The sequence below is a fragment of the Mytilus galloprovincialis genome, chromosome 1 (assembly GCF_965363235.1).
Source record: "Mytilus galloprovincialis chromosome 1, xbMytGall1.hap1.1, whole genome shotgun sequence".
Taxonomy (NCBI): Eukaryota; Metazoa; Mollusca; class Bivalvia; order Mytilida; family Mytilidae; genus Mytilus; species Mytilus galloprovincialis.
The window spans coordinates 32,029,308-32,051,680 of NC_134838.1; the positions used below are offsets into that span (position 1 = coordinate 32,029,308).

The window sequence follows — 22,373 nt, forward strand, 5'->3', positions numbered from 1 at the left end:
CGTCGTTAACAATTTTTCAAACATCTTCTCCTCTGAAACTACTGAATGGATTTGAATGAAACTTAAAATGATTGTTCCTTAGATTATCCTGCACAAAGTGTGTGCTTCGATTTTTGATCCGTCAAAAAACATGGCCGCCATTACTTAAAATAGAACATAGGGGTCAAATGCAGTTTTTGGCTTATATCTCAAAAACGGAAGCATTTAGAGCAAATCTGACATGGAGTGAAAATGTTCATTAGGTCAAGATCTATCAGCCCAGAAATTTTCAGATGAATCAAACAAACCATTGTTGGGTTGCTGCCACTTAATTGGTAATTTTAAGGAAATTTTGCAGTTTTTGGTCATTATCTTGAATATTATTATAGATGAAGATAAACTGTAAACAGCAAAAATGATCAGCAAAGTAAGATCTACAAATAGGTTAATATGACCAAAATTGTCAATTGACCCCTTAAGGGGTAAATGTCCTTTAATGACAATTTTTCACAATTTGTTCATCATATTTGCTAACTTTAAAAAATCTTCTCCTCTGAAACTACTGAATGGATTTGGATGAAACTTAGCATGATAGTTCCTTAGATTATCCTGCACAAAGTGTGTGCTTCGATTTTTGATCCGTCAAAAAACATGGCCGCCCTTACTTTAAATAGAACATAGGGTCAAATGCAGTTTTTGGCTTATATCTCAAAAACGGAAGCATTTAGAGCAATCTGACATGAGGTAAAAATGTTCATTAGGTCAAGATCTATCAGCCCTGAAATTTTCAGATGAATCAAACAAACCATTGTTGGGTTGCTGCCACTTAATTGGTAATTTTAAGGAAATTTTGCAGTTTTTGGTCATTATCTTGAATATCATTATAGATAAAGATAAACTGTAAACAGCAAAAATGATCAGCAAAGTAAGATCTACAAATATGTTCATATGACCAAAATTGTCAATTGACCCCTTAAGGGGTAAATGTCCTTTAATGACAATTTTTCACAATTTGTTCATCATATTTGCTAACTTTAAAAAATCTTCTCCTCTGAAACTACTGAATGGATTTGGATGAAACTTAGCATGATAGTTCCTTAGATTATCCTGCACAAAGTGTGTGCTTCGATTTTTGATCCATCAAAAAACATGGCCGCCCTTACTTTAAATAGAACATAGGGGTCAAATGCAGTTTTTGGCTTATATCTCAAAAACGAAAGCATTTAAAGCAAATCTGACATGGGTAAAAATGTTCATTAGGTCAAGATCTATCAGCCCTGAAATTTTCAGACGAATCAAACAAACCATTGTTGGGTTGCTGCCACTTAATTGGTAATTTTAAGGAAATTTTGCAGTTTTTGGTCATTATCTTGAATATCATTATAGATAAAGATAAACTGTAAACAGCAAAAATGATCAGCAAAGTAAGATCTACAAATAAGTTAAATATGACCAAAATTGTCAATTGACCCCTTAAGGGGTTATTGTCCTTTAATGACAATTTTTTCACAATTTGTTCATCATATTTGCTAACTTTAAAAAATCTTCTCCTCTAAAACTACTCAACCAAATTCAACCAAACTTCATTTGAATGATCAGTAGGGTGTATAAAATAAAGTTTGTGTTTTATTTTCTATTTCGTCAAAAAACATGGCCGAAGGCATTGTTTACCAGGTGAGCGATTCAGGCTCTTGAGAGCCTCTTGTTAATTTACCTTCCCTTAATTGCTATTGATGGATTTTTAGAAAAATGGTAGGTAAAATCATGAAATAAATGATATGCAACAGTTAAAAAAGATCGTTGATGCTACGAGTATGAGCATACTCTTGATGTTTTTGTGATTTTGACACTCTTTTATCTCAAAATTACCAAAATTAGGTGACAAAATTTCAGGATCCTTGATCCAAATCAACTATATTACCATTGCAAATCACCAATAACAATGCATCCATAAGTGTTGAATAGTTTGTAAAGGTTTCAGTATACTTTTGGTTAGAAAAACTCAAATACTTTGTCAACTTTAAATCAAGATAAAATGGTGATTTCTATGGCCTGTGAGAAGTTTCTGGTCCAGATAGTCTTTAACTTGTAACATGACTGGGACTCAGAATTTTCAATTTATTTTCTAATAGTCCACAATTGATGACATAAAAATGCATGGTAGTGATACAGAAATGGTGTTGGACATGTCTAGAGATCTGATAGAGAAAGCTTTACTGGCTCTCCAACACACCAAAAACTGGACAAAAGAACTGGAAGAAAACTCATCAAAGATGGATGATGCATTGGTCAAACTGAGTGACCGCACAGACAGTCTTAAGATGGGTGTAGCAATGTCAGAAGGACCAGTCAATGATAGTATAGCTCATGCTAATTCATTAGAAGAACAAGCCAGATTTTTGGAAAGGTATTAGGATATAGCCATAATGTATAATAAAATATAGAAATTCCCTCATCTTGATTAAAAAAGATTGGAAGACATATTGTTAACACATTGCAATTGAATGGTAGGGACCTCAGTGGCCGAGTGGTCTAAGTAGTTACTACTGTAATCACTAGCCAAACAATGAGATTGTGAGTTCGAACCCGCTCGTGTGGGTACACTCTACTCCAATCTTAATTGACTATGAATGTCAGTTTTCCTATCAAAGGTCAGTGGTTTTCTTTGGGCACTCTGGCTATTCCACCAATAAAAACTAGCTGCCATGAAATAGCCTAAATGCAGTGCTTAAAAGTGGCATTTAAACACCAAAAATCAATCAATCATTTGAATAGTATATGACAGGTAGGGGAAACAGAATCAACAAATCATTGTTGAAGGGGAAATTTAAAATGATAATTCACAAACAAGACTGATTAAAAGCAACCAGACAGATGTTTTGAAAGAATAGCAAACAGTTTAAAATCATATGTGTTGGTTAAGAGAAGTGCAAATTAAAATTGGGAGTAGGTTCAGATGATCTTATGAAACCTTTATGCTTTTAATAGACATCTCAAAAAATTGTGATTGAAAATGATTATGAACAAGACTATGGTGACCTATCGTTGTTAATTTATGTGTCTTTTAGTCGCTTGTGAAGAGTTGTCTTATTGGCAATAATACAACATTTTTTTTTATAAAGCACAATATAATGGTGAATAATTTAATTTTAGGTAATGATGGTTTGATTGGTATGCATTGTTAAATATGGTTGTAAACATTCTTTAACAGTAAAAACATTCTTTTTTTACAAATATTACAAAATCTTTGGGTTTGTCTGCAACTGTGAAAGATAGTACACATTCTCTAGCTCATTGTGACATATAGGAGATAATCTTTTGTAAATTAAATCTAATTAGAAAAACATTATCTTTATCAGTATGTATACAGACTCTCGTGATTCCTCCTCCAATGCTATCAATGCTGCACAGTCCTATGGAGATATAGTCATGGCCATTGATGACGCTTATGCTGCTGCTATTTTAGCTGTTAATGCTTCAGACGAGGCTTTTATGAAGGTATGTCAAGGAAAAATGAGATAAATAGAGAAAGATTGTTTTAGCTATACTATTTGTTAATTTGGTTTTTAAGCTCTTCCTTTTTATACAACCGCAAAAAAAAATTTGGGGATCATTTAATGGTATGATGTTGTCTGAGTCATTCAAAGACACATTTGGTTTCCGGACAATAACTTTACTTTAAGTCAATGGATCCCTATGAAATTTAAGAAGGTTCAATACCACAAGAGGAAGGTTGTCCCAACCGTTTAGGAATTAGGGGCCCAAAAGGGACCAAAACAAGCATTTTTCAGGTTAATAACTTGTGTATAAGTATTTCAATTGCTATAAAATTGTATCACAATGTTTGATACTACAAGTAGGAGGTTTATCATTTTCAGGGTTATGGTGTCAACCAAGGGTCCGGAAACGGTCATATATGCAGACATGACTGATTTGGAAACTCAAAAGTCCTAAATCATTTATTGGGATTTAGGTCAAATTTTATTTTTCAACAGAAATAATTTCGGTCATTTCGTTGAGATTGAGTTTCAAATCGCCATTTTAAACATATTTTTGTTTTGTTATCGATTTTATGTAATTAAACTGCCACTCCAGTAAAGTGTTATAATCCTGAGGGCCCTCCTAATAGCTATATTAATGCCTCGGGGAGCTATTGGCTAATGATTGCTAATCTCTTTACCTGTGTTTTTAATTCACACCTGGCTATTAATCACAAGCTCCGAACTAATATTATATAGAAATTAAAATCCAATACCAACTGTCTTCATTAATTATTTACTTTTCAGCTAAGACAATTGTCAATTATGATTTAAAATTTAATTAAAACTTGATTTAATTTACGTAGAAAAAAGATTTTTTTCACTACTAACACACGTGCTTTGTTTACTATGATACGCATGCCTAAAATTCTCTTCCGCAGATTTGACACTAAATCGTAAATTTAAAATGATTTGTTGCTAAATAAAGCAAGTGCAACTATTTTCATTAATATTCTTACACTATTAAAGGTAAAATATTAAAAAAACGATGCTTTCTTGTGAATTAATCCCGGGAATAAGTCCGGAATTGTTCGTTTTAGTATTGTCGCATTACATCCGGTTTGAATTTCGACTTCAGAATCGAAAGAAACGTAAGCGATGAGTGAGAAAAATACGATTTTGAGTCATTAAAATCATTTTATTCTTAAACTGTTGCCTTCCCTTAATTGCTCTTGATCAATTTTAGGAAAATGGTAGGATAAATCATGAAGTAAACGCGATGCAACAGTTAAACAAGTTCGTTGATGCTGAGAGTAGAAGCATACTCATGCAGTAATGAGATTTTGACAATCTGTTTTTGAAAAGGGGCACCAACTTTTAAGTTATATGAAAATGACCGAAATTAGGTGAAAAAATTTCCGGATCCTTGGTGTCAACAGTTTAGGAATTAAGGACCAAAAAGGGGCCTAAAACACATTTTTTTAGTTTTTGGACAAAAATTTGTGTATAAGTTAATAAATTTCTCTGCCATTGTAGCACAAGGTTCCATATCTCAAAAGGAAGGCTGGGATTGAATTTGAGGGTAATTGCCCAATTCATGCAGAAATTAGGGGCAAAAAAAGGGCCAAAAACAAGCATTTTTCTAATTTCAAGACAATTACCTGTGTTTAAGGGTATGGATCTCTCTGAAATTGTATTTCAAGGTTCCATACTACAAAGGAAAGGCTGGGATTCAGTGTGGGGGTAATTGCTCCAAGGGGGGGGGTTCTAATTTTTTTAAAGGGTTCAAGTTTTTTATTCAAAATTTTTCAAATTTCAAATTTTTGAAAATTTTCAAGAAGAATTGCACAGTATTGCGCAATAGATTTGTAAGATCTTGACATTTATTTTGTGTCAGAAACCTATACTATGTCAAAAATTTTATCACAATCCAAATTCAGACAGTATCAAGCTTGAATATTGTGTCCAAATTTGCCCCAACTGTTCAGGGTTAACATCTGTGGTCGTATCAGGCTGCGCTCAGCTATGGGAATGGGATGAAAATAGTTGAAAAGTGATAAAAAGTGTCATTAGGTCAACCTGTGATAAACTGAGATTATATTTTGGTAACTTTTTATACCCCCGCTTTAAAAAAGGGGGGGTATACTGTTTTACCTCTGTCTGTCCGTCCGTCAGTCCGTCCATCAGTCCGTCAGTCCGTCAGTCCGTCCGTCAGTCAGTCCGTCCCATGAAACTTTCGTCACATTTTTCTCAGGAACTACACATCCACCCTTTCTGTAATTTGGTATCAACATTTATATATGTTAGCTATACCGTGTGATGCGTTTTCAGATTCATCACTTGACAACTTCCTGTTTACCGAACACTTGTATGATTTTACACATGATAGCCAAGTTGAAAATTTTCGTCACATTTTTCTCAGGAACTACACATCCACCCTTTCTGTAATTTGGTATCAACATTTATATATGTTAGCCATACCGTGTGATGCGTTTTCAGATTCATCACTTGACAACTTCCTGTTTACCGAACACTTGTATGATTTTACACATGATAGCCAAGTTGAAAATTTTCGTCACATTTTTCTCAGCAACTACAATACAAGGATTTCTGAAATTTGGTTTCAGGATTTATATAAGTCAGCTATACTGTGTGATGCGTTTTCAGATTCATCACTCGACAACTTCCTGTTTACCGAACACTTGTATGATTTTACACATGATAGCCAAGTTGAAAATTTTCGTCACATTTTTCTCAGGAACTACAATACAAGGATTTCTGAAATTTGGTTTCAGGATTTATATAAGTCAGCTATACCGTGTGATGCGTTTTCAGATTCATCACTTGACAACTTCCTGTTTACTGAACACTTGCATATTTTTACACTATTAATATTATCCACTTGCGGCGGGGGTATCATCAGTGAGCAGTAGCTCGCAGTTTCACTTGTTTCAGATTCAGTTATTTGTAAGTTTAAGTTATTTATTCCTATTACTTACTAGATATATGTATTATGACTATTCTATTGTTAAAGCTACAATGATGGCTTAGTAAGGCAATTCAGATAAAATTTTATAATAAACAGTAATTACAATGTATATGAATATACACATACAGTTATTAAATTTTACATTAATACATATAAACTTTAAATAAAAACTAATCAAATATATTTATTTTAAACGTTATATTTACATCTTAATTGATATTATAGTTGACTGCCTCTGCAACAAATTTTTCAAAATTAAATACAGTGGATTCACTTATATTCATGAGAACCAATTATCATGGATTGAGGAAAACTTTCATTTTCATTACCATTGAATTTATTGTTATTCAAAATAATATACAATCCTTTAGAACATTATGCAACCTTGAACTTAATAATTTGCAGTTTACTAAAACCAATAAAATCAACAAAAAGTGCTACCCTACTAATACACCTTATTGCTATTTGTCCGCCATTACTGGAAATCACACAGATTCCCGTAAAATTTTGACGTCATAAAGCAAAATGTCTGACGCCACAATGGAAAAGTGATTGTTGTGTGCGTCAAAAGTTCAAGCGGCCGAGTCAGCCGGGATTAGTGATAAGGTGTATTATAATCCACAGTGGTATTTTTAGGTTATCTATATAGGCAAAACTCAAACTGAAAGGGGAGAGGAGAGGATAGATATGTCATCAGAATTTAATGGCTTAATTATATATTTGTAGTCTAATGGGGTGGGTGAAACTTCAGCTACATCTAAGAACCAGAGTATGATCTTGTTAGAGGAAGCTAAAACAAGTATGGCTAGAACAGAACAAGGTATGTGATAGTGATGTAGAATCATAAGACCATTTAAAATTAATTAAGTGTAGTTTTCTCAACCAGTTGCAATATTAAACTCTGACCCTAACTCTTCAAAATCTCTTCAGAGACAGATTGGGAACTGATTTTTTCAAGCAATGCTGGGTTGATCACAACCATTTAAATTGTTGTTACAAATGTTTATTGAAAGATTGAAATGACTCTCTTTAAGGTAAGATTTAAAGACCAATTTTTCATTAGATCAACAATGTTTTCATTAGAGTTACATTTTAATTTTAATGTATTTTCAAAGGTACTAAATTTTGCAGCCTTTGTTACAATTGTAAATTGTATTGAAAATTTGTATTTTGTTCAATTTGTAAATTTGATGCTGTCCTATACTCTGGGAATGCACAAAAGTAAGTACTCTATGTATAATAATGAATACCAAATTATTGAATTATTATCTTCCAGAATTATCTGGACGATTAGAAGATGCCAAACAAGAGACAGAGAAAGTTAAAGACTTGAATGCTCAAGTTTCTAATGAATTAAATGAAATCCAGGGAGATCTTCCTTTTGGCAAGTACATGTTAATATACTCAATAAGGGCCTTACCAACCATTGTCCTTTTGGTAAGTACATGTTAATATACTCAATAAGGGCCTTACCAACCATTGTTGTGATTACTAGTATCAATCTGTTACCTGTGGCACACCTTAATAATTTTTTGGAATGTTTTGTTTTTGGAAAGTTTGCTATAGCTTGCTATAGCTACTTTCCATAGGCGTCGGCCTCAACTTCCAGTGCGACAGACTATTGCAATGTTCTGCTCCAAGATAATGTAGTACTAGTGTTCGAATTCTGATTCTTGGATATTTTGAGTTGCTACTCTTTTGAAAAGATTACAGCTTGAATAAAAAAAGGGTACCACGATTTCCCGAGAAATAGGAATGAATGTTCACCGACAATTCAGATAAATTTAACTTCATTTTGCAAATAAGTATCACAAACACTTCTTTGCGGATCGGCCAGTGGCTGAAGAGAAAATCAAAAGAAATCTACGCGAGACAGCGTTTCATTCATGAATATTTCATGAATGAACATTTTCCCGCACTATTTTTTACTACGTACGATATTTACAACTGTTTATTATTGAATAAGTAAAAGCCCGAGAATATCGAAAGAGTCCAGTATGCGAGAACAAGTTGATATTTGACCAAGTTGTCGGATAATTGACAAGTGATAATGGTTTGATTTATTTATCAATACACAGGTGATAGAATATAAAATAATCGATAATTATATGGCTTATGTCTCTCGCCTAGAACATGTACAGGTAAATACCGGCTTTGATAGAAAAGTGTATTGTGTTTGTCAAAACTGACATCGATCTGAAAGTTTTGATGCCAAACATCAGGAACATATATATTATTATGTTAGATATACTGTTCCCAGCAAACATCATTTGAAAAGTTCTGTTATTAAAATACTAACTGTTTCAAATTCCAATGTGGATATGAGAGGACCTTCACTTGTTCAGCATACTCAAGTGTATCAAACTGACAACAGACAACAGAAAAACGTTTTAATGACAATTAGTATCATAGCATCCGTATAATTTTAATTTTAATTTTAAGGTGTTAAATTAAACCGAGACATCATCTACTTCTTAGAATATTATAGTTCAGTGTTTCAAGACCGAGATCAAGCTAAAGACAAGTGCTGTAAAAAATGATTTAATAACATTTGTCCATGCTCTAGCAAAATGTCTTAGTGCTTAACAGTGCAGTGGCGGATCCAGAACTTTTTATCCTCACACTTTATTCCTGGGGAAGTATGATTCTTTAAGATTGACCTACATGTATAATTAACAATGTGTCGTCCTAAGACTGATGCAATGATTACTAGTATATCAAATAAATGGCTTAAAACAAAAAATTCAAACAACATTGCCTCAATGGTAATTACACAGCAGCAACTAAAATGTGTTGTAGGGTTATAAGCACCTCAGATCAACATTGTATGAATCTAGTGTATATAAACTTTTTATTCCTGAGGTCATACTACTATTGTTATGCCCCCACCATGAGTTTTATCCTTGTTTTTTTTTCTGTAAGTATGTACGTCCCTTACTTGTACGTACATCCATACATCCCAAAATTGATTTCTGTTCTCTTACTTTAGTTTGCCTGAACCAAATTTTATGAAACTTATACGCAATGCTTATAACCACAAAACACAAGTCAAGCTTGAATTTTGTTGGCATCACTTTTATCATTCTAGATGTAAAGGGGTGAAATTTTCAGTATACCCTATCAAGTATATATACCCTTATATATAAGTTTGACTTGTAGCTTTCTTTGGTTATACATTTATCAGGTGAACATAAAAACGGTCTTTAGATTTAGGAGTATAAACAAGAATGTGTCCATAGTACAAGCATGCCCCATCTGCACTATCATTTTCTATGTTCAGTGGATCGTGAAAATGGAGTAAAAACTGTAATTTGGCATTTAAATTAGAAAGATTAAATCATAGGGAACATCTATAATACTAAAATAACTAGGTCCAATTTGTCAGCCGTCATGGGATAAAAATGACATATCAAGGAATTCAATTTTATATATATCCAATAAAGGACAATGGTGTTGATTAAAAATTACACCACTCCAGACCCTTTTGTTTTCCACATAATTTATATTGCCAATAATTTCCAAGTTCCGGGTCGAATCCGATACCGATACCAATAGTATATTCACCTGTTACCTATTACATTATCTGTATGTTTCTCATCTGACAGGCGCACCACCAAACAGTGTATTTCGGATTTTGCTATATACACGGGTCATAATCACAAGGTTGACACTACTAAATTCAATCATTGTCAAATTGTTCCCTATTGTAGTATTTTAAGCAGTAAGACTCTATGATGACAATACGAATACTAACAAGAGTGCACACGCTGAAATGTCTCGCCTTCTATACTAATCATTGATATTATGTTGATAGTCATAAGTATAAAGCTAAGCTTTATTACAACTTTCACATAAACTTAACATTAACCAAGATAACTAAACAAAGACCAATGAACCTTGAAAATGAGGTCAAGGTCAGATGAACCATACCAGGCAGACATGTACAGCTAACAATGCTTCTATACAACATATATAATTGACCCATTACTTATAGTTTAAGAAAAATAGACCAAAACACAAAAACTTAACACTGTGCAATGAACCGTGAAAATAAGGTCACGGTCAAATAAAACCTGCGCGACTGACATAAAGATCATAAAATATTTCCATACACCAAATATAGTTGACCTATGGCATATGGTATTAGATAAAAAGACCAAAACTCAAAAACTTAACTTTGACCACTGAACCATGAAAATGAGGTCATGGTCTCATTACATCTGCCCGCTAGACATGTACACCTTACAATCATTCCATACAACAAATATAGTAGACCTATTGCATATGGTATGAGAAAAACAGACCAAAACATAAAAATTTAACTATAACCACTGAACCATGGAAATAAGGTCAAGGTCAGATGACACCTGCCAGTTGGACATGTACACCTTACAGTCCTTCCATACACCGAATATACTAGCCCTATTCGTTATAGTATCTGAGATATGGACTTGACCACCAAAACTTAACCTTGTTCACTGATCCATGAAATGAGGTCGAGGTCAAGTGAAAACTGTCTGACAGACATGAGGACCTTGCAAGGTACGCACATATCAAATATAGTTATCATATTACTTATAATAAGAGAGAATATCAATATTGCAAAAAATTTGAACTTTTTTTTTCAAGTGGTCACTGAACCATGATCATGAGATCAAGGACATTGGACATGTAACTGACGGAAACTTCGTAACATGAAGCATCTATATACAAAGGTCTGTGGCCGCCGCTGCCGGATCACTATCCGTATGTCGAGCTTTCTGCAACAAAAGTTGCAGGCTCGACAAAAATCTGGACTTAAAATAAGGCGTATAGTATAAAAAAGAAGATGTGGTATGATTGCCAATGAGACAACTATCCACAAAAGACCAAAATGACACAGACATTAACGACTATAGGTCACCGTACGCCCTTCAACAATGAGCAGAGCCCATACCGCATAGTCGGCTATAAAAGGCCCCGATAAGACAATGTAAAACAATTCAAACGAGAAAACTAACAGCCTTATTTATGTAAAAAAATGAACAAAAAACAAATATGTAACACATAAACCAACGACAACCACTGAATTACAGGCTCCTGATTTGAGACAGGCACATACATAAATAATGTGGCGGGGTTAAACATGTTAGCGGGATCCCAACCCTCCCCCTAACCTGGGACAGCGGTATAACAGTACAACATAAGAACGAACTATAAAAATCAGTTGATAAAGGCTTAACTCATCAGATGGACAAAAATACAAGTGGACGTGGCCCGGTACTTATACATCCCAACACAAAAAATTTAGGTACAGTTTTCAATTTGACCAAAAACTTTAGCCTGAATGGGACAGACAGATGAATGGACAGAAGGACGGACGGATGAACGGACGCACAGACTAGAAAACATAATGCCCATAAATGGGGCATAAAAAGTGAATTTTGGAAATTGCTGGCAAGACAATGGTTTAGTTTGAAAAATCAAAACTTTGATTAAATACATATTTGAAATAATACACTTCTATAACCTACATGACCTATTTGAAATAATACACATATACAGTTACAAACTTTCCAGAGGTGCTATCCAGCACTTTGATTATAAAAACCATTGTTACAAATGCAGAAAAGAAATAACTTCAAATAAGGTAACAAAATTGATGCCTTCATTAAAATGGTATCAAACACCTTAACTTAAATTATTTGGCTCATTGAATTTTTATAAAATTTGGACAAAATAGTTTCTTTAACCTTTTGACAAAAATAAAGAATTTCATAAAACTTGAACCACACATTTGAATGAAAAAAAGTTAGTGGATAAACAGCAGCTTGACAAACACCAAGTTTGATCATTGTGCATTCTTTGACTGCTTCATATGGTCTCCGAATATTTCAAATTCTCCTGATTAATATGACTGGTACATGTATGTATAACAAAATTAATTACATAGGACATTTTTTAATTGAATTTTCATTTATTTTCATTCCTGCGACTAAAGGTTTACAAACAAATGAAACCTTGAAATAATTTAACTTGTGTATTTACTCAATAGGAAATGTAGGTCAACGTGCACAGGATGCTCAACAAAAGGCGACAGAAGCAGAGCAGAAAGCCATTAATGCTCGTAATAAAATCAGTACCATCCTTAGCAAACTGCCTGAGGACAAGAGAAAGGTTGAAACTCTAGCCACCGACACTGTCAATACAAACAAAGCCACAAACGATGCTATGGAGCAGAGTAAGTTATTAATAAAAGGGGTAGGGTGTTCAGGGACCTTTCCAAAAGGCAAATGAAAAATGCAAATGATGTACTTAAAGAGAACCCAGAATTATCTGGCCATAGATGGGGCAAGGGACACTTTGATCTGCCCCTAGTGTGAAGCAAGAAAGAACAGGTTAAAAAATATTCCTACCTTAAAAGTCCAAATGGTTTATAAGCTTACTACCAGTTATGTCAAGTAAAAAAAAAAACACTGTAATATGAAAAATTTCATCAAACACAGTATAATTTTTTACCAGTTGGATCAGATTAAATATATGAATTTGTACTGTAACTTATAAATGATTTTATATATTTTTATTTGACAGTTACTTATGTGTCAGAAAATGTACCACAAATTGAGAAACTTGTCAACGATCTTAATGTACAGAAAAATACAGTACAAGAATTGCAGGACAGAGTAATTGCCAATATTACAGAACTGAAGGAGAAAATCAAATTAGCAAGAGATGAGGCTAACAGGGTAGGTAGGGCTGTGCCCACAAAAGCAAACATAATTGACTTTTTTAAGCACTCTAATAATAAGATTGTGTGACTTAGTAAATTTTGAAAAAAAAGATACACATTTGATGCATGTACTGTTCTTAACATGCAAATGAACTACAATTGCAAAATCCACTCAGATAATTCTGTCCTTACTAATACATTAGCTGATATAAGATGTGTTTCCATGTGAATACATTAGATTTATGATCAGCTCTATTTCTTTAAAATTTGGTTTTAATAGTTTTGGTATGTTTTGTTTTGTAATAAATTACAATTTTTTATTGACAAACTTATATTTCTAGATTCGAGTTGGATTGGAGTTCCTTGGTAACACCACAGTTACTTTACGTAACCCAGAGAACATAAACGAGGCAGGATCCTTCACTAGGTTGTCTATGTATATACAGACAACACAGAAAGATGCCTTGCTAGCCTATGTAGGAGGAGATCATATTCCAGGCAGACCAGTCATTCCTGTAAGATATTGTATACTACGTGTCAAAAAATGTCTGGAATTTCATGTTTCATGAATATTTCTACACTTATATCAAAACAAAATCAAAACATTTGTAAGGTATTTTTTCATTAGGAGGTAGTACCATTAGTAAACAATGCTGTTAAGGTGAATGTTTAAGTGATGTGTTTGCTTTTGCTCATTTCACAATTAAGATGCAATTGTTAAAATATTCCTATGTGTAAATTTGATCTTTATAGAAAATGAAACTAGAGGGAATAAAAAAGTAAAAATTAAACCTTGAGAAAATAGGTTTGTATCATGCAATCTCAAATTTCTATTCTGCAAAACTAAACCTCATAGTAGAATTCTGTTATTAAAGGACAAACTTGTTTATTTTAATGGTATTCAAGTTTTTTTCTCAAGACAAGTACAGGCTGAGAAAGAACCTCAAATTTGTGTGATATGTTTCTAAGAAATTATAGAAATAAACAGACAATTGGATGGGATAAACTCAATAAAATATAATCAACCAAATTTTCCTTTGAATTGTTGGGAAGGTAATTTCTGAATTTTTAACATACATACTGAAACTTGTTAAGTTTTCCAAGTTACTTAATTATGTTCAGCCTTGCCATATATTTATTTTTATTTACTTTTGTAGGACTACATGTCAGTAGAACTGAGAAATGGACAGACTGTTTTCCGATTCAATCTAGGAGCTCAAGAAGGTCCTACAGAGATAGTCCATCCATGGGACCTGTCTGATGGAGGATGGTATAATGTCATTGTTGAAAGGTAAAAATTTGTACTGCTGAGATTTGGAGCAACCATTAAACTTCAAATTCATTTAATGCAGTGTCAACTTCTGTTATTTCTTCTTCTGACCTTGAATGTTCCATTCACACTAAAACAATGTAAACATTTTGATAGATTACCTTATAAGAAATATTTTAGATACTATTACTGTTAAATATCTTATAAATTTTTGTTTTATTTACAACAGAATTGGAAAGGTTGGAACATTAACCTTGAGGAAAGAAAATGACCTTGGGAATGTAGATGTAGAAGATGTAAAGGGGGAAGCACAGGGAACATTTACTGTACTAGAACTGGATCCTGACACCACTAAATTCTATGTGGGCGGTGTGCCGTATGGTGTCAGTGTAAGTGGAAATCTGTTTTTAAATTATCAAACGGCAACTCTGACCAAATTGATTCAAAGTTTCATTAAACTTTATGAACAACACAATAACTTTCTATTTACTGTAAATTCAGAAATTATTGTGTGTATTTATTATTGTGATTTTGCCATTGCGATTTTGAGAAAAATCCAGTTTAATTCATACTTTAAAAATATTTCAAAATGCAAGTTTGAATTATTGCGATTAAAACCCTGTCACATTGTTCGCAATATTGAAAAATTGCAATAATTTCTGAATTTACAATAGTTGGATTTAATATATCTCTGTTGGTATCACCCTTTTACAAATTTACAATTGCAAAATAGATCCAAAATTAGGAGATATTAAGATCTTCAGAAGAATAGTTTCTATTTTCAATCTTTCATACATACCTACGTGTTATAATAAAAAGGTACTACAAGACAACTTTCTACAATATCAAGTTGCACCATACATTTCAGTTGCCACCTGGTATTGGATATGGATCTTATCAAGGTATAATGGAGGAAGTCATGTGGGATGAGAGACCCATGGGATTATGGAACTTCGTAGATGGGGAGAATAATTATGTCGGTGCACAAGAAAGGTAACTCTTTTTTTTAATCTAGACCTGTTGAAGCATTACTTATACAACCTTTTAATATTTCTTAGTATATGATATTGATTTAATGTAACTTTCTTGCCTATTCAAAACTTAGATGTCACCGTAATGTTTTAAAGTATTTTATACATGTAAACATGCAGTTTAGACTGCAGATCGTTACTGTCTTGTGTAAAAATTAGTCTTAAAGAACTTGATACATATTTTGTCAAAATAATAAAATTGCTAATGAAATAAATGAAAAAAAAGTAGATGTGATGAGTGATACATGTTCTCCCTTTTCAGAAACAAATTAACTGGAGTGATTTCAAATGGATTCCGATTTGATGGCCGTGGATATGTCACTGTCAGTGCCAAGGCTATAGGCTTTAGACCAAATAAGGAAGGAGATCTGATTCTTAAATTTAAAACTTATGCCCAGAATGGTTTGATCTTGTACATGGGAAAGAACAGAGACTTTGTATCTCTGGAAATGAGAGATGGACATGTTTTCTACCAGTATGATCTGGGTGGTATGCCAGCCAAACTAATGTCTAATAAGACATACAATGATGGACAGTGGCATACAATCGAGGCTCAAAGAATTGAAACAAATGGATTTCTCAAAGTGGATGAAGTTGATGGTAAGTTGTTGGACATCTGAAGGTAGTTAAAGATGACAGTAGTTTTTATATGACCGCAAAAGAAATTTTTGTATCATATAATGGTATCATGTTGTCTGTGTCGTCATCGTGTCATCCGAAGACACATTTAGTTTCCGGATAATAACTTTTGTTTAAGTTAATGGATCTCTATAAATTTTTACCAGAAGGTTCAATACCAATAAAGAAAGGTTGGGATTGATTTTGGGGGTTATGGTTCCAATAGTTTAGGAATTGGCAGCATTTTTGTAGTTTTTAAACAATAACTTGTGTTTAAGTGTATGAATCCCTCTGAAATTATACCACAAGTTTCCATACCATAAAGGGATTGTTAGTATTGACTTTGGGGGTTATTGCACAAAATGTTTTGGAATTGGGGCAAAAGGGCCAATAAAGGGGAAAAACTAGGTTTTTCTGGTAAATGGACAATTAAAACAATTTAAAAGCAGTGTAAGGGAGGTAATTCAAAATCATTTAACATACAACGTTGGGTATGTTCAGATTACACTACTTCTAAATTTTGTATAAAGAAATGTCAGGTTTTTGACTAATTGCAAAAAAAAAGGGGGGGGGGGGGTGGAAGTAGTTTTCAATTTTTTTCCCAAATTCCAAATCTTTTAAAAGTTTGAAGAAGAAATATTTAATTGCACAATATTGCGCAATAGATTTGTAAGATCTTGACATTTGTTTTGTGTCAAAAACTATTATTATGTCAAAAATTTGATCATAACCCTAATTCAGAGCTGTATCAAGGTTGAATGTTGTGTCCATACGTGCCCCAACTGTTCCGGGTTCAACCTCTGTGGTTGTATAAAGCTGCTCCCTGTGGAGCACCTGGTTATATGCCTGTTTATGAGAGGTATTGTGGTTTTGCAATTGTCCATTCTTCCTCAACATGACAGACAATAACTCATAAAAGTTGATAAAGATGATGGTAAGTGTTTAGATATCTCAAAATGGATAATGATGAAGGCAGTTTGGTGCAAATCTCAAAGTTTGTAGTGATGCAGTTAGTTTAATGAATATCTCAAAGTGGACTGAAGTTTTGATTCAATCTAACAGAATTATTTAAGTTATTTATATAACTTTATGTATATTTCAGGAGTCTCTGGAACCTCCCCTGGTAATCTGAAGGAGTTAGCTTATGAAGATTCTATCTTTATTGGTGGTTATAATGAATTCCTTACTCCTGTCGATAAGTAAGTACATAAACATTCACCATTAACACATAATACAAATAAGAAGATGTGGTATGACTGCTAATGAGACAACTCTTAACAGAGTTAAATATCTGAATAATCAGGAGGACTCTTGGTTTATATTTAGTATAGGCTGTCATATATAGTGTAACTTATAATTTTTCGCTTTGTAGAATGAACTTAAAATTCTTCATCAGATCTTTTTCATTAAGACTGAACCAAATAATTTCATGTTTGGTCAGCTGGTTGACAATAATTAGTTGTAAGGGTATTTGCACTTTCCAGATCTGTCAAACATGAGTTAGAATATGCTTTATCATAGCATACATTCTTGTTTTTTTTTTCTTATTTATTTTGACATTATAATTTTTCTTTTGAACAGGTATGTGAGTTCTATAGGATTTGATGGTTGTGTAAAGGATGTACAGTTTGATGCCACTATTTGGGATCTAAATAAAAACACCAGGGCATTAGGAGTCTTGCCTGGATGTCCAGCTAAGGTAAAGTTTTGTTCTGAAGAGTTTAAAAACTTTTTGTCACTTTTAATGTCAATATTTATGATTTTAATATGCAATATTTCGTGATTTTTTGTTTATTAATGCATTTTAAAGTAAGGAGAATGAGTTCTTAAAATAAATAATCCATCAAAATATTATCTCCATTTATTGAAAATACTCCAACAAGTTTTTCAAACTTAAGATTTAATTCAAAGGAAATACTTTTGAATTTATTCAACTTCAGATACGAAGAACAGCCAATTTTGCTTCAACTGGCCATGTTGCCATGGTGACAGATAGTATTGGAGAAAACTTTGATGTGACCTTTAAAATGAAGACATTGACCAATAATAGCTTGTTGTTATATGCTGGTAATAATGCTAAGGTAAGAATAGAATGTTTTTATAATGTTTTTATACTGTTAGTAAGTCAGTATTTGCGTATTGTAATATGTAATTTCTCATTTGATCCCTTGCACTTAAGGGCATAGGATACAGTTACAGGGGAGGTAATGACGTTGCTAACGTAAAATGTTATTTTCGCGATGTCAAACTATGACATATCGGGAAAAGATGCATTTTTCGACTGATTTTTATCATTCAAACTGATATAATTTGAAAACGAGTGCATGGACCCCTATTTTTTAAAACAACATTTTGTTTCATTTTGCAGGGAGATTATGTGGACAAAATTTGATAAAACTGTAAATAGTGCAATTTATTTAATTTTGATAAATATACAGCCAAAAAATATGTTTTTTTCTTAATTCATGACCATTTGATAAATATGAGTCATTTCTGAATAAAAAATGCATAATTTTTTTTAACACTTATAAAATGAGGGAATAACAAATTAATTAACAAAAAAAAACAATCTGTGTTTATCTTTTAAAACAAAAAAGTTATGGATTTCTTACAAAAGGGAAAATATGGCCACAAATCCGAATTTGGAGCAAATATACAAAATTTCGACCTCATTTAACTCAAAAAGTAGCACATGAAGGTATATTTTTTATTACATATTTGATTTAATTAGGCAAAAAATAGCCTATATGGAAATTTTCATCAAACAGTAAATACGGGATCAAAACTGTATCGTATGCCCTTAAACCTAACATTTGGTGCAATATGAACAATATGTCTTAATCAATTTAAAAAAAAATATGCTGTACATTTACATCTCAGTGGTTGAGTTTTCTTGGAGGTTGTGGGTTTGAATCATGGAAGGAAAGGTATGTTCAACTGAAGTCTGAAGTTTCTATTTGCAGCTGTTTTACCTAGTACACAATATAAAAAAGAAGATGTGGTATGATTGCCAATGAGACAATTATCCACAAAAGACCAAAATGACACAGACATTAACGGCCTCCAACAATGAGCAAAGCCCATACCGCATACTCAGCTATAAAAGGCCCTGATAAGACAATGTAAAACAATTCAAACAAGAAAACTAACGGCTTAATGTAAAAAATGAACGAAAAACAAATATGTAACACATAAACAAACGACAACCACTTAATTACAGGCTCCTGACTTGGGACAGGCACATACATAAATAATGTGGCGGGGTTAAACATGTTAGCGGGATCCCAACCCTCCCCCTAACCTGGGACAGTGGTATAGCAGTACAACATCAGAACAAACTATAAAAATCAGTTGAAAAAGGCTTAACTCATCAGATGGACAAAAAATACAACCTCATTGAGGAAACATGGTTGAAGCAAGAATTAAAATAATATGTTTGGTCAAGGTGTTCTTCATGACTGCTATTCTGTTTGACTATTTTTCAGTTAACCAAATTTATCTGGACTAATTTCTCTTGTTCATGGAGAGGTATTTATCGACTGAGACTGATCTTGAACGAAGATTGATAGTTTTTCTGCCTGAATTCATGTTCTCTCCGGTTAATAAAAGATGGTCATCATGATATAACCAAAATTCTAAAATAGTAAAAAATAAACAATTCACATAATACAAAATTGACTAAATATATTTATTTTTAGGATGAAGTGTTTTCTGTATCTGTGGTGAATGGTCGTATCATTGTGACAAGTGATGCTGGTAATGATCTGACCACTATAGAAAGTGATGTTAGTTCTAAATATAATGATGGAGAGTGGCATTACTTATCTCTAATGAAGATGGGAAAGAAGTAAGTTTTATAATGGTATGGTACTGTTACCATGGTAATGATCTGACCACTATATATATATAAAGTGATGTTGGTTCTAAATATAATGATGGAGAGTGGCATTACCTGTCTCTCATGAAGATGGGAAAGAAGTAAGATTTATATTGTTATGGTAACTGTTACCATGGTAATGATCTGACCACTATATATATAAAGTGATGTTAGTTCTAAATATAATGATGGAGAGTGGCATTACCTGTCTCTCATGAAGATGGGAAAGAAGTAAGTTTTATATTGTTATGGTAACTGTTACCATGGTAATGATCTGACCACTATAGAAAGTGATGTTGGTTCTAAATATAATGATGGAGAGTGGCATTACTTATCTCTAATCTCTAATGAAGATGGGAAAGAAGTAAGTTTTTTTTTCATATAATGGAAACCGTTTTTTATATGGTAATAATCTAATGACTACTGGAAACTTATCCAACTTCTAATTATAATGATTGACAATCTACCTGTATTAAATCAATCATATTTCTACATGATCTGCAATACTCCACTAGCAAATGGACCTATTTTTTTCAGGATAAAAACTGACTGTCTTCATCTGATCAGATAAACACATTTTTATTGAGGATTAATATCCACCTTCAAAATCCACACATTACTATAATTGCTGTCTTTCCAAAAGTGCTACCGTGCACTTTGATTTCGTAAAAATATAGATTTGATAAAAAATCTATTAAACTTGGAGTTTTAAGCCATGATTTTCAGCATTTATAATTTGATTTTCAATGCAGAATATAATGTATTATTTGTTATACCTAAAAGTATACAACTGTGTTGGTTTCAAAAAATTATCATTGAAAATGCTCTGTTTATATGCCCCATTTATGGGCATTATGTTTTCTGGTCTGTGCATCTGTCTGTTCGCCCATTCGTCCGTTCGATCTTTCGTCTGTCCTGCTTCATGTTAAAGTTTTGGTTAAAGTTTTTGGTCGAGGTAGTTTTTGATGAAGTTGAAATCCAATCTACTAGAAACTTAGTACACATGTTCCCTATGATATGATCTTTCTAAATTTAATGCAAAATTAGAGAATTTCCTCCCCCATTTTCACGGTCCACTGAACATAGAAAATGATAGTGGGGATGGGGCATCTGTGTACTGGGGACACATTCTTGTTTGTACTTATTTCAAAGTTAGTTAGGCTTACCTATTTCAAAGCAGTTTGAAAATATAGCAATATTTACAGCTAATCTTAATATTAAAAGTTTATGTTCACTGGCTCTTTTGAATAGCATGATTTGTTCTTTCAGACTAATGATGAATATAGATGACAGAGAGATGGTGAATAGAATGTCAAAGGGAGATGACTCTAGTGTTACTACAAATCCAGTCCTGTACTTTGGAGGATTTGATGGAATACTTCCTGATGCTTTGGTTGGATCCACCAACCCATTTGTAGGGTGTATATCTGATGTCACAGTTAACAACAAGTAAGTAAGGGAAGATAACTCAAACTCATTATCAAATTTTTCTTTAAGACATTACCTGCAAGGAAATGTTGAACTGAAGTGAGAATTTTACAGTTTAACCAAGCTGCAGTAAACAATTTATTGTGGGGCTAAGATTTTCACTTTGCGTCCGGCGTCTGTCTTCGTTAACTTTTACAAAAATCTTCTCCTGAAACTACTTGGCCAAATTAAACCAAACTTGCCCACAATCATCATTTGGGTATCTAGTTTAAAAAATGAGTCCAGTGACCTGGTCAAACAACCAAGATGACCAACATGGCTAAAAATAGAACATAGGCGTAAAATGTAGATTTTGGCTTATATCTCTGAAACCAAAGCATTTAGAGCAAATCTGATGCGGGTTAAATTGTTTATCAGGTCAACATTTGCATCACAAATTTTCAAATGGATCAAAGAACCTGTTGTTGAGTTGCTGCCCTCAAATTGGTAATTTAAAGGAAATTTTTCCGTTTTTATGCCCCACCTACGATAGTAGAGGGGCATTTATGTTTTCTGGTCTGTGCCTCCGTTTGTCCGTCCGGTTAAAGTTTTTGGTCGAGGTAGTTTTTGATGAAGCTGAAGTCCAATCAACTTGAAACTTAATACACATGTTCCCTATGATATGATCTTTCTAATTTTAATTCCAAATTAAAGTTTTGACCCCAATTTCACGGTCCACTGAACATAGAAAATGATAGTGGGAGTGGGGCATCCGTGTACTATGGACACATTCTTGTTGGTAATTATCTTGAATATTATTATAGATAAAGGTAAACTGTGAACAGCATTAATGTTCAGCCTAGTAAGATCTACAAATAAGTCATCATGATCAAAATGGTCAATTGACCCCTTAAGGAGTTATTGCCCTTTATAGTCAATTTTTAACAAATCTTTTCCTCTGAAACTACTAAGGCAAATTTAACCAAACTTGTCCACTATCATCATTAGGGTATG

The 22,373-nt window shown here is 33.0% G+C and overlaps 1 protein-coding gene across 2 annotated transcripts in view; it reads left to right on the top strand.

The window, feature by feature from the left end:
- Window positions 1-22,373, top strand: part of LOC143071507 (laminin subunit alpha-like) — an 86,536-nt gene that overhangs the window by 50,909 nt on the left and 13,254 nt on the right. For both annotated transcript variants that reach the window (XM_076245858.1, XM_076245866.1), the window contains exons 49-64: window positions 2,112-2,386; window positions 3,339-3,477; window positions 7,174-7,267; window positions 7,724-7,831; window positions 12,482-12,667; window positions 13,018-13,172; window positions 13,498-13,671; window positions 14,314-14,447; window positions 14,656-14,815; window positions 15,295-15,419; window positions 15,720-16,057; window positions 17,178-17,274; window positions 17,657-17,774; window positions 18,016-18,156; window positions 19,774-19,922; window positions 21,222-21,401. In XM_076245858.1, the coding sequence (XP_076101973.1) occupies window positions 2,112-2,386; window positions 3,339-3,477; window positions 7,174-7,267; window positions 7,724-7,831; window positions 12,482-12,667; window positions 13,018-13,172; window positions 13,498-13,671; window positions 14,314-14,447; window positions 14,656-14,815; window positions 15,295-15,419; window positions 15,720-16,057; window positions 17,178-17,274; window positions 17,657-17,774; window positions 18,016-18,156; window positions 19,774-19,922; window positions 21,222-21,401 (2,573 nt within the window). The remainder of the gene's footprint in view (window positions 1-2,111; window positions 2,387-3,338; window positions 3,478-7,173; window positions 7,268-7,723; window positions 7,832-12,481; window positions 12,668-13,017; window positions 13,173-13,497; window positions 13,672-14,313; window positions 14,448-14,655; window positions 14,816-15,294; window positions 15,420-15,719; window positions 16,058-17,177; window positions 17,275-17,656; window positions 17,775-18,015; window positions 18,157-19,773; window positions 19,923-21,221; window positions 21,402-22,373) is intronic.